Source organism: Ostrea edulis, chromosome 9 (assembly GCF_947568905.1).
Source record: "Ostrea edulis chromosome 9, xbOstEdul1.1, whole genome shotgun sequence".
In the NCBI taxonomy this organism is placed as follows: domain Eukaryota; kingdom Metazoa; phylum Mollusca; class Bivalvia; order Ostreida; family Ostreidae; genus Ostrea; species Ostrea edulis.
The window spans coordinates 51,905,957-51,919,182 of NC_079172.1; the positions used below are offsets into that span (position 1 = coordinate 51,905,957).

At 34.2% G+C, this 13,226-nt stretch overlaps 1 protein-coding gene across 1 annotated transcript in view; it reads right to left on the bottom strand.

Moving 5' to 3' along the window:
• The window catches only part of LOC125658020 (uncharacterized), a 150,429-nt gene extending 141,933 nt beyond the window's left edge, over positions 1–8,496 (bottom strand). Inside the window, exon 1 of the mRNA XM_056149514.1 lies at positions 8,354–8,496. Within this exon, the coding sequence (XP_056005489.1) occupies positions 8,354–8,474 (121 nt within the window). The 5' untranslated portion in view covers positions 8,475–8,496. The remainder of the gene's footprint in view (positions 1–8,353) is intronic.
• Between the last annotated feature and the right edge of the window lie 4,730 nt (positions 8,497–13,226).

Consider the following 13,226-nt stretch of genomic DNA (forward strand, 5'->3'; position numbering starts at 1 on the left):
GTGGAATGTGTGTTGAATTTTTGGAACACACGCCCAATTCAAAAGTTTCCCCTTGCAGGTTATATGATTTATTCAGTCTCAATATGAATGTACTGAAAAGATTTTTTATTCCGAGTAGATTATTGACATCTTTTGACAAGTGAGCGTTTATGATTTGCTAATCTCCTTTAGACAGGATTTTCGAGTCAGCCAAATTTACCATGCATATGTAACTAACTATAAAAAAGGGGGGATGCCTTTTCATGGTTATTATGCAATATGATGCAGTGTATAGAAACTATGGTTGAATGTGGGGGGGGGGGGGGGGTATTTCTTGTTTGTTTGGGATTTTGTGTGTGTAGGTTCTAAAATTATTATCATTCAATACTTGTTAAACCCCAAGCATTTCTAACTCAAATTTCATACACGCAGTTAAGATTGACGTCCTTGGACCCAAACTCATTTGAAAATATTTGCACAGGTTGAAATCAAGAGTTTTTGAAACGCTAAATTAAATCGCGCGTACATAGAAACTATTGTACATATACATGTCTAACACTATCTAATTATTTGAAATTATCTCGAGATAATTATAGAGTCTGGAAACTCCCCTTCTTGTTTATTGACCAAATATCTTCTGTAGAATACTACTATACGATTTATATTATAAAGATAGCTTTAAAAACTCATTGATTGGAGATTTTTTTCATTAGAGATCAGCTACGCAATCAGAGAGAGTGCGTAATTGTTTAATTAAAGGTACACGAGGAGAGTTCCATTGTGTGACGGGAATATGATCCGGTGTATCCTAGTATGTAAAATGATGTCGATCTGCTGTGTTGTGACCTTGTCTTTGTACAAAAAAAAAAAAAGACAGGTAGGTGCTTAAGCACCGAAACCCATCCGCCAGTTCAACCAGATTAACCTTTCGCTAAGAGTTGGACGTGTTAACAATTTACATGTATTATCAATACTTCAATCAACCAACCGTTTCTTTGTCTATTTGGTGACCCTTATTTGTAACCTTTGTTTATACCAGCCTATATATATAATAATAATAATAATATATATATATATATATATATATATATATATATATATATATATATATATATATATATATATATACATATATATATCTGGTAAATGTGAATCTAATTTTAATTAGATTCTAAAATACAAATAAGCACGAGTATCATAAAATACCAGCTTTATCAAACGATTTCAGTCTTTGTCCTGTACATATGAATATAAAAATTCTGAAACTATCTGTACAATATTACTTCCATAATATACCCCGGTACATGTTAGAGCGTCAAACATCATCTCATTACCCTGGATGTTAGAGCGTCAAACACATCATCTCGTTATCCCGGTACATGTTAGAGCGTCAAACACATCATCTCGTTACCCCGGTACATATTAGAGCGGCAACACATCATCTCATTACCCCGGTACATATTAGAGCGGCAACACATCATCTCGTTACCCCGGTACATGTTAGTGCGGCAACACATCATCTCATTACCCCGGTACATGTTAGAGCGGCAACACATCATCTCGTTACCCCGGTACATGTTAGAGCGGCAACACATCATCTCATTACCCCGATACATATTAGAGCGGCAACACATCATCTCGTTACCCCGGTACATATTAGAGCGGTAACACATCATCTCGTTACCCCGGTACATGTTAGAACGGCAACACATCATCTCATTACCCCGATACATATTAGAGCGGCAACACATCATCTCGTTACCCCGGTACATATTAGAGCGGTAACACATCATCTCGTTACCCCGGTACATATTAGAGCGGTAACACATCATCTCGTTACCCCGGTACATGTTAGAGCGGTAACACATCATCTCATTACCCCAGTACATGTTAGAGCGTCAAACACATAATTTTGTAGAAGTAACACTTAATTGTATACAACAACACCACGAGAGCTTGATAGCAGTGCGGGTGGGGTGGGAGTGGGGTGTCATGGGCGGAATATCGGGGATTGGTACCAGGCCAGATCAACTATGATGCTTCGTAGATTGCGATTTTCCCCCTCGGAAACAGAGGTGTATGTATGAGAATAAAGACTATAAAAATGTCACATTTTACTATATAAGTAATAAAGTCCCACCCTAGCACCAGTCAAAGCTGATCCAGGGGGCAAGAATTTAAACATGTTACTGGAGGCCTCCCCCTCATCATTATTTTGTTCCCAATGTCCACAAGTAAGTAAAAGGTTTAAAACGAAAATGACTGTCATAAATCATACGTTTTGTAACAACTCTGAAGATGAAAGAGCTCTCTCTCTCTCTCTCTCTCTCTCTCTCTCTCTCTCTCTCTCTCTCTCTCTCTCTCTCTCTCTCTCTCCTTGTATGTAGTCGGACTGTAAATTGTAACTCGGGAAATCTGTATTAAACAGACGGTTTCGTAAAGCCTATAGCCTTCTAACGATAGTTTAAAACTCACTTCATTGAACCGGTTATGTGTGTTGACAAAATTCATTTACGGGAGAGAGAGAGAGTACAATTTTTCTTTTATCCATAAAGTTAGTTCTTGGCGTGGTCATTTTATACACAAGAAAATTTTGTCCGGGTTGAAGTATTTGCATTGGATTTAAAGTATATTTGTAGAGCGATCAATTACTATCAATGATTTTTTTATTTGCTTTGACCTACATGCATAACATGGAATTTTTTTTTTTTTAGATATATCTCCTCGCTCACCCTAAGCTGTGTTTTGACAGTAAAGATACTGCATTATTGATAAAAGGCGGACACAGTCAACAGGACATAACTTTTAGAATATCTCATTGGGTCTGATTTTCGTTCTTTATGAACTTCTACTCTTCTAATAAAAGGACATGAATTATCGAGTTTTATAAACCTCGTCAGGTCCTGAAAAATAGAAAGCTGTATATGCAACAATTTTTGTGTTTAGGCTTATATTCCCTTCATACTTTTAACAAGATTGATTACTTGTAGTTGAAATTAAACCATGGACATTTCAAAGATACATCGTCAATAATTCTTAAGAATTGTTGGAAAATAGTGCTTCTGCAGAGCACGTGGATGTTGAAAATTAACGTATGGGAATAACTTCTCTACCACCATGCTACGAATAAAATTCACTGACGTATATTAGCTGCAGACTCGGGGGGGGGGGGGGGGGGGGGGGGCAGAAAGCTGTAGGAATATTATGATGATAAATTCTGCGTAAAATCACATTGTCAAACAAAGAACTACAATGTTACAATACAAAATCAAGTCATATCAACTGCATTCAAGAAAACAACCCTGAATATTAACTGGTTGATATGCTTCGTAAACTAACATGTACGCAAATATATCAGATCTAACTTTACAAACGCATACACACTATTAGTATGCGTTGTAACACAATAAATGGAATCATTGGATATTTTATATAAAATATTTGAATAAACTGCTGAAGGATATACTTCATTGAATCCGTTGTACATAAACATTTTAAAAAATCAATCCATACAAGAGTTAAACTGAATTGACTAGAGACGTGTTTGTAGCTTTCAGTATATGCATACATTCCATCCCACCATTATTCGACACTGTTTGTATTTCTATTGTGTACTATCTTTAACCATCAGTCTGCAAGCTGTTGTATTATATTCATAATATGTGCATGGTGTGTGGAATGTTTCTATATTCTCAAAGCTTTTTGTACGTCTGTCGTAGTTACTGACACCCGGGAATTGCTTCTTCATATGATAAAGTGTCAACAGATAAACTTTTTTTAAAAAATGCAACAATCATGTGAAAATAAAAAGAAGGATATATTTGAAAGTTTAGGATTACGACAAAGGAAGCCATACCACTGCTCAAGCACGGCAACTTGTGATAAGCAATACAATCGCATTCATTCTTGTATATTTTGATGTTCATGTAACATTCAAGAAAAAAATATTAGCATTTTACGTTCCCCCCCCACCCCGAAAATAATTATCACATGTATTATGAAATATTCGCATGCAAGAATCCTGTTAGTAAATTAAGTTGACATAATTTGAATATTATCTAAACAATGTAAATGTATATATTAAGAATTGTGTTTCAGTACATGCCCCGGGGTGGAGCAGATTCTTTGCTTCAGCTTGTTCATCATAATTTGGATTAAAGTAATTGCAAGGAGTATCAGCCCCAAATTATAAAATGTCGTCAAAGATAAAAGTGTTATACAGAGAGAGAGAGAGAGAGAGAGGGGGGGGGGGGGAATTAGTTTTGAAAATACTTGAAGGAATGGACCGCGACGCTTTACGCCTGCGTGTACTTGATGAAGCGCGTCAACTATAGTGCTTCACGAAAAGTCTGCTGGCATGCTGTGTTGTAGTCCATACCCTCATGTATTTTCAAAGATGAAATTCATTTTTTTTATATTTATATTTTACTTTCATTCTGTCGGAATATTCCCAGTCGTACCATAAGATATTCCAATGGCCGGGCCAAAAGGGCATATTTTATAAAGAAGCTTTAGAAAACATTAATTACAAACTACATGTAGATGCAGCATATATCGGGAAAGAGGTACATATGATTTGCAGTTATTGTGTATAATGTATATAGACAATATCAGTGTGAAGACCGTAGTAAACTAGATGCAGTTTTGCAGTTTTATAGCATCACCTCTTTTCCTGAAAGTTTTAACTAGATATTCACTCAGTTTGATAATTACTGCTTCGTCTTTCCTAAGCATCAGCCAAATCCTTATTTATTAAACAGATAAAGTTGATGTTGTTGAGCTTGGATACTTCCTGATTAACATGGTTCTCTGTTCCACAAAGATTGGACAATCTGTAGGGAAATTTAATCCATTTTCTATAGATACAATCTAAGTTACATAATCTACACATTTTGTTGTTTGTGTCTAGAGGGATTTCGTGACCATTGTTTTCTAACCAATTCATATCTCCCTTTCTAAACTCTTAGATCATGTGCACGTATTCTAAACTAAATATAAGGGTTTTTTTTATTCTAAAGATTTTATAAACATGCAATTTTCCATATCATTATTTTCTTTATACATTTTTTTTTAGTATGTTTTCCTGATTTCTGACCGGCCTCCCTTTTCACTTCTTTTTGATCAGGATAGAAAACGCGTTTTCTGAAATGATTCTTTATTTGTTTTGATTTTTGTTGTTGGAAAAATGAGAATTTGAAATGTTTACAATTGGATACCAAATGCCCATTTTTCTGAAATGAGTTTTATTTTTGTTCCAACAATCTATATTGTATGAATTCAGATTGATATTTTCTGTATTTATAAGTACTATATATTTATCAAGATCCATACACATATTGAGTAAATAATGCCTATATTATTCTTATACTAATTTCAAGATAGATTATGCATGATTATTATATGGTTAATCACATTTATTAGGTTGGTTATGGACGATTTTTAAAAAAAAACAAGCTAAAATGCTTTTAAAATGAAAAAGCGGTAAAATCCACGTTTGTAAGACCTATAGAAATTCAGTTTGATAATAATGTGATTCTTTGTTATAGATATGAAAGCCATTTTAAAAAATATATATATAAATATATGGTTGAGTGATCTAACTCGCAAATCATATCTGGTTTCGCAGGTCAAAAGTTCAACCCTGGTTCTGGGAAGAAGTAGAGCACCTTTTTAAAATATTTTTTTCTTCCAATTTATAAGGACATGTGCAACGCGTGTTGTTGTACCCGTGTTTACAGAAGACATATGGGTGACCAGTTGATAACTTTTGTATAAGAAACATGAATCGAATAAAACTATCATATGAGATAAATCTTTAAGCATCATATGGAAACAAGGTTACATTTTAGTTACACTGTATTCATCGTATTATATTCGCTCTATCACAGTTTATAATATATAGTATTTCCTCTGATCTTCATAGATTTGTTTACGACACTTTAAGTGAACATCACATAAATCTCTTTACGAAGGAAATAAAAACGTCTTCTAATGGATTTAGATAAAGCATCATTTCTTTTGATGACTCTGAAATCCTTGTATAGTTACACACTAACTATTGAGTGGCACCATATTGAATTTGAACTCGAAGCTTGTTCAGAATAACGTATAATACTAAATACACACAATAGGCAATTAAAAACCATGACAGAGTGCAGGTCGTTTGTATGAAATCATCAAAAAATTCTTGAATTCAATATCAACTATCGGTAAAACATGGTGAGAATTGTACATTAAAATGTGTTTTAGAATTTGAACTGAGCTATGTTTTAAAGTTCCCACAACTAAGGTTGTTGCCCACGTGCACTGTAAACGATAGTCATTTTTAGATTGCATAGTTTTGGGAAGTTTAACGTGTATGTGTGTTTTAAATGATATCAGAATTATATTCTTTTAGAAGTTAAATATTTTAAAATTTCCATAAAGACTTGTGTATTTTATGTAATAAATAAATAGTGAAATTTTTAAATATCAAATTCGCAGTCATTGGTGTAAATCGTGAATATTGAAAGAAATCTGAATTTCAGTATTATATTTCTGTGAATGTTTTTACTTAAAGTGAAAAAAAATTAGAGCATCAATGAAGAAATGCTTTTTATTAATCCCCAAAATAGATTCCGTATCCATGGCGCGATTTGTCTGCATTAACTAAAGTGTGACTTGAAGAAGAAAGAATGTAACTATGTAAGTTTTCTATGAAGTCTTGATAATATTTTTGAAGTATTTACATGACGGTAGCAGTACTTATTTCTAAATATCAAATCCTTCTACTCTTCAGAAGTATTCCAGTTTCAATGATGCCTAAGTTCTTTTTCCCTTCGAAATTGTAATTACATTCCCAGAAACGACCATGGTCAAGACATGGCACTTGGAGTGAATGGAGTTAATTTTGAAAAAAAAACTCTCACCAACACTCACTTGAAAGTGCAAGTAACGGATCTACCTTTCGTTTCACAATACATGCATAGGTTTTCAACTCCCGACCCGCCCAGTCATTCCTTGCTCTCCCCTCCCTAACAATACTACTTATAATAACAGCATGGATTCCTTTTAAGGCCAAGTGGTTTATATAAATATCCAGAAAAGGACACCGCACATATCTAAAATAGTACGTCTCATTGCTTCGCTTCTGTTTGCATGGAGGTGGGTGATTACCTCACAAACCATGCCCCTAGTTTTGTTCTCGGGTTTAATTTCCGCGATACGTTGATATTTCGTTTCATTCATATTTTATTTCCCTCCGCAGAGGATCATGACATGACATAAATAATCATAACATTACAAAATTACTAATTGTATATCAGATGTAGATACATGTGTATTTGTACATATAGTTACATAATGTCCATATTTTAAAAAAAAAAACGCACAACGGGTAAACGTGTTTTATACTGTCTTATTGTATATTGTATTTATATAGACAAAAATCCAAAGTGAATCGATTTTTCTGGACATACATGTATCAATTAGTATACGTAAAATTTATATGAAGATTAATTTGATTTAATTTTTAACTGGAGTGTTTGCAGATCGCGAATGCAATCTCTTTATGTCCAATTGTTTGTAAAACTGATTTAGAATCCCGTACTACACAGCTCACAGGGAAAGTTCGCAACACGGCTGAACGGCTGTACATTTCACAGAGGGTGACATTCTTTAAACTCTGCCGATCAGCTATACCATTTCTGTAATGCGATGCCATTCAAAGGAAATAATAATTGATTTGTTATTTTTAAACAATTTCCCAAGATTTTACTCGTTTATTTCTTTTTCATCCACTTGTCAAAATGGTTTTTCTTTAATTTTTGACTATCTTTGAAGATTTTGAATCTAAGTGCATTTTATACCAGCACAGTAAAAAGGAAAACATTTAAACATGTAACACATTTCTTTAAATATTAATTCTTTTACTGTGCTATATGGTTCGTTTCAAAAAATTTAAAATAGCAAACATCTTCCATTATTACCCCGAAAAGTATGTATAGATCTACATATTTTTCGCGTTATGTTCTTTATAGAAAATTCGTCGCACTTTTAAAAAGATTATTTTGCGTCAAGACCCATCGCACATTTCTGATGTCACGCGGGGTATGTATTGTACGATAAGATGGACAGAGGATACTTCGGCCGTCTTAGATTTAAGTTTTAGAACATTTTATATTATTCTCGAAATGAATCATTGATGCAAGCAATTTTAAAATCGGATTTCTTTTCTGTTTCCTACATTGATTTCGTATTTTTGGGGAGAAAAATGCTATTTTTACAAATATTTAAAACTAATGATATAAAACTTACAGAGACAGCTGGCTAAAATTTTACTCTAACAATCCAGTAACCTTGCATTTGTTACGGAGTCCAGAATGATAACTCTTACCTTGTTGGCTTAGACTTAGCTGAGGCAGCACTACAAGCAGCAGTAGTAACCGGCCTCGGAGCTTCCACGGAACACCTGTAGGTCCCGTCATGACAGAAGCCCAGTTTGCAGTGAGACACATCGATACCCTCTTCACATTTAATACCCAGACTTGTCCGACCGGTTCCGCTACGCGAGTTTAGCGGTTGCTCGCTGAATGTATTTAAAAACTCAATTCATTCATCTCCTTTTTTAAAAAAATAAAGAAATTGAAATTCACTGTGATTTAATTTGTTTTATCACTATTTTAAAAGCTGTACCCGTATTAGGTAGACCTCTTGTGTTCATTGGTTTGTAGAACAGTTTAGTGTTTCGCATTAACCACTTCTGAAATATCACACCCGGTCTGTTAATTAGTTGGTGTATTGCAAACAAACTTGTGACATTGATTTGAAGGCTAGCTTCGTACGGGTTAATTTTAAATGACTTGCATATTCGAAGTCACTGCCCTTTCACTACCATTTGATTGTTCAGTAGACGGTTGCTGGGGGTAGGTTTTTTTTCGCCGTGTGAGCTGAATTATCATGCTTGTATAACTACACTCTGTATTTATTCTGTAGAATATCTTTATGTACTTACAGTATTATAATATCTTCATGTACTTACAGTATTCTAATATCTTTATGTACTTACAGTATTATAATATCTTTATGTACTTACAGTATTATAATATCTTCATGTACTTACAGTATTCTAATATCTTTATGTACTTACAGTATTCTAATATCTTTATGTACTTACAGTATTCTAATATCTTTATGTACTTACAGTATTCTAATATCTTTATGTACTTACAGTATTCTAATATCTTTATGTACTTACAGTATTCTAATATCTTTATGTACTTACAGTATTCTAATATCTTTATGTACTTACAGTATTCTAATATCTTTATGTACTTACAGTATTCTAATATCTTAATGTACTTACAGTATTCTAATATCTTTATGTACTTACAGTATTATAATATCTTTATGGACTTACAGTATTCTAATATCTTAATGTACTTACAGTATTATAATATCTTTATGTACTTACAGTATTCTAATATCTTTATGTACTTACAGTATTCTAATATCTTTATGTACTTACAGTATTCTAATATCTTAGTGTACTTACAGTATTCTAATATCTTAATGTACTTACAGTATTCTAATATCTTTATGTACTTACAGTATTCTAATATCTTAATGTACTTACAGTATTCTAATATCTTTATGTACTTACAGTATTATAATATCTTTATGTACTTACAGTATTATAATATCTTCATGTACTTACAGTATTCTAATATCTTTATGTACTTACAGTATTATAATATCTTCATGTACTTACAGTATTCTAATATCTTTATGTACTTACAGTATTCTAATATCTTTATGTACTTACAGTATTCTAATATCTTTATGTACTTACAGTATTCTAATATCTTTATGTACTTACAGTATTATAATATCTTCATGTACTTACAGTATTCTAATATCTTTATGTACTTACAGTATTATAATATCTTTATGTACTTACAGTATTATAATATCTTCATGTACTTACAGTATTCTAATATCTTTATGTACTTACAGTATTCTAATATCTTTGTGTACTTACAGTATTCTAATATCTTTATGTACTTACAGTATTCTAATATGTTGGCATCGTGTCTAATTCGTAACATGTCAGCCGTCTATATCGTGCACGTCGTCGACATTGTGATTTTGAAAAATATCGTATTGAAGTTTGGCATCATGTATACATTGTATCTTTTATAAGCCAAAACTACTACATTCCTCCCTACTTTAAATTGCCTTCGCCCTCGAAGACACACAACCCATCTTTTTTTCGCCTCTGGCAGGAATGTCTGCATTGCGCGGATGGTCAACGGCACCAACTGTTGTCTAGGAGTGGACCGGGAATCGAACCGGGACCCCTGTATTACTAGTCGGGTGTTCTAACCACTGAACTATCCATGCTAAATCCATGGTCCGTATAGCCCTAACTATTGTAGTAACATTTTCAAGGGTGGATCCAGGATTTCAGTTTGGGTAGTGGAATAAATCTGAGAGACAGAGAGTCTGGAGGCCGCCTTTAGTCTGTCAGAGGGTCTACAGCGAAAGCCTGATTTCCCCCGGAAGCTCGCGTATTTTACAAATTTTTGACATCGAAATCTAGCATAAAAGTAATAGTAGTTCACATAAGTGTAAATTATGTTTAAACTCACCTAGTTAAGATAGTCACTTGCAAACAGGAAAATGTAATATGCACCTTTATCATATAATTACAGTCGTTCGCGGTCTATATGATATACATTATATACATCTATCTATATACATGTATGTTTAGCGGCGTCCGTTACACATTATATATATGATTTGTGATTTGTAAATAAAAATGTCAAATATTCAACACTAGTGTTAAACGCGACTGCACTCCTCATTATCAGGAGTGACAAGTGTTCAATAATGGCGTATTTCTGCTTATTCATGTATGTACAAAACACCAACACCAACACCATCCTCCCCTCCCCCCCCCTCCCCCCCCCCCCCAAAAAAAAAACCCCAGTACAAAAAGTATTTTTTCTTCAGTTTTAGAATCGAACTGGAAATTGATTAAAAGCTTTACAGAACACTTGCGAATGTACTTCCAGTGGCGTAGCTAGGTTTGAAATATTTGTAAGCAAGGGGGGGGGGGGGAGGACCTTTTTCGTAATAGTGTAATAAAAATTTAACGAAAATATTTGTAAGCACGTGCATACAGTGCTACTGTGTAGCTACGCCACTGACTTCCTATCGAATTTCAGATTACGACCTGTGTTTTCAACAAGTAGTTTCAAATTAAGACCCTTGCCTTTGACACACTTTCTTTCTAAACAGAGTGTTGGCCATGTGACTGTCTTAGTAGTATAATTATAGCTTTCTATTTTTCTACCAATATTCTTGGATCTGTGCACATCTATAACTACCCTTTAATGTTTTACACATGCGCGCAGTGAATTTAGTCTGATAGGTCCTTATTCATGTAAATGCTGTCAAAGATACCAACGGCGTTGATATCTTTCTGACCATGTGTGATGAAGGCGCGCGCAATGAGAATTATGCAAATAAGGATAACCGAATATCTCCGAGAATTCAATTCATTTAATTAGTTAAAATACAGAAATAGTCAAGAATGAAATTAAATTTCGATCTCTTCTTTTCATTTGGGATATTAAGTTATTATGTAACGTCATTATAGATATATTACACCATAAAAATTTGGTAACGAAAAAAAAAATCTTCATTTTAAGTACGCATGTACCTTTAATTAAGTGATATTAAAATGAACTAATCTACATTATTTAATTACGCTATTTCAATACATGTACTCTAAATATTGCAAATGAAATTGAATTGTATTCTGCGACCCCCACCCCCTTAAATCTGCCTTTGATTTTCCCTGTATGTCGATCATGTCTATATTCTATTTTGTTGACATGTCTACATCGCAACATTGAGGTTACATTGACGGTGTCGAAGTTAAATTGACGAGATCGCAATGCTGGCAGTATCGATTTGACATGTGCTGCCTGCTGCGATACTGACACTAGTATTTACTCTGATTTCTGTGTCAGACTCTACTTCAATCAGAACCCTGCCCACAGTGCCTTACCCCAAACCCCTACTCTCACCCCTAACCAGTGTTGGGTTTTGTTTTACATGTAGATTGGATACAATGGTTAGGGTCGTCAGTTTAGGCGGGGGATAAGGGTTAGGTGCGTCAGTTTAGGCGAGGGACCGTCGTTAGGGTCGTCAGTTTAGGCGGGGGAAAAGCGTTATGGTCGTCAGTCTTGGCGGGCTGCAAAAAGTGTTACATCATTCCCTAATAAAACCCTGCGAATGCTATGAAGTGCAGCTAAGGTGCTTGTTTGATCTGTCTGATATATGTTTATTGGAGACATCACGTGTAGCACTGTGATGACGAAAGTTGCGTTTGAGTTTGTGCAACTCCTCTGTTATCCCACAGGTAATTCTCCTTCCTTGTATTCTAGTATCTTAGGAATGAATCGCTCGTTAAACTATCCACTTAGATAGTCAATGAATGGTATTTCTGGATTACGAATGTAGAATTCTTTTTGCTGATTCACTTGGGGCGTTTGCCGTGTGTCTATCAAATCAATGCATATGTAGGATATAATCTAAATATGCCATTATGCGCTTCTCGTAATTACATGTGTAACGCGGGGAGTGAAGATCGAGATTGAACCCAGGCGCCTCCTCAATCTCTAGCGAGGTGACCTATCAAATGAGCCAGATGTGATAAGAGGTTCTAGTCCGTCTGGTCGCCACACTTGCATCGGAAGAAAATATCTTCATTATCTTTCATTATAACGTCAAACATCTTAGAATTAAATGATATAAACCTACAGGTATTGAAAAGTTTATAGGATGTACATGTAATGCAGTATTCATCTTCCATATCATTTTGATCGATTCGTTTCCTATCAGAATTGCATAACTCATAACATAAAAATGTAAACATACCCTACTGTCACTTAGCACATGCCAGAATCAACTTTAGAGCCACTCGTTAATCTGTACGTCTATATTGTTGATTTGTTTTTACTGGATCTTTCTCTATTGAAATCTAATATTTTCCATCATGTAGACTTCCTCTGAAATAATATTTAGTCTTTTGCTGATTTCTCAATGATTGTTTTTTTTTATCGACAAAAAGGTAGGAGAGGGGCGGGGCGGAACCTCTGGATCCACCGTTGTGTAACGATTTATATATAATACTATGTAATCTTAGTGATAAAAGTTTTCTCGAGTCTGCATAAACTTTTACTAGTGTCTTTAGTCTC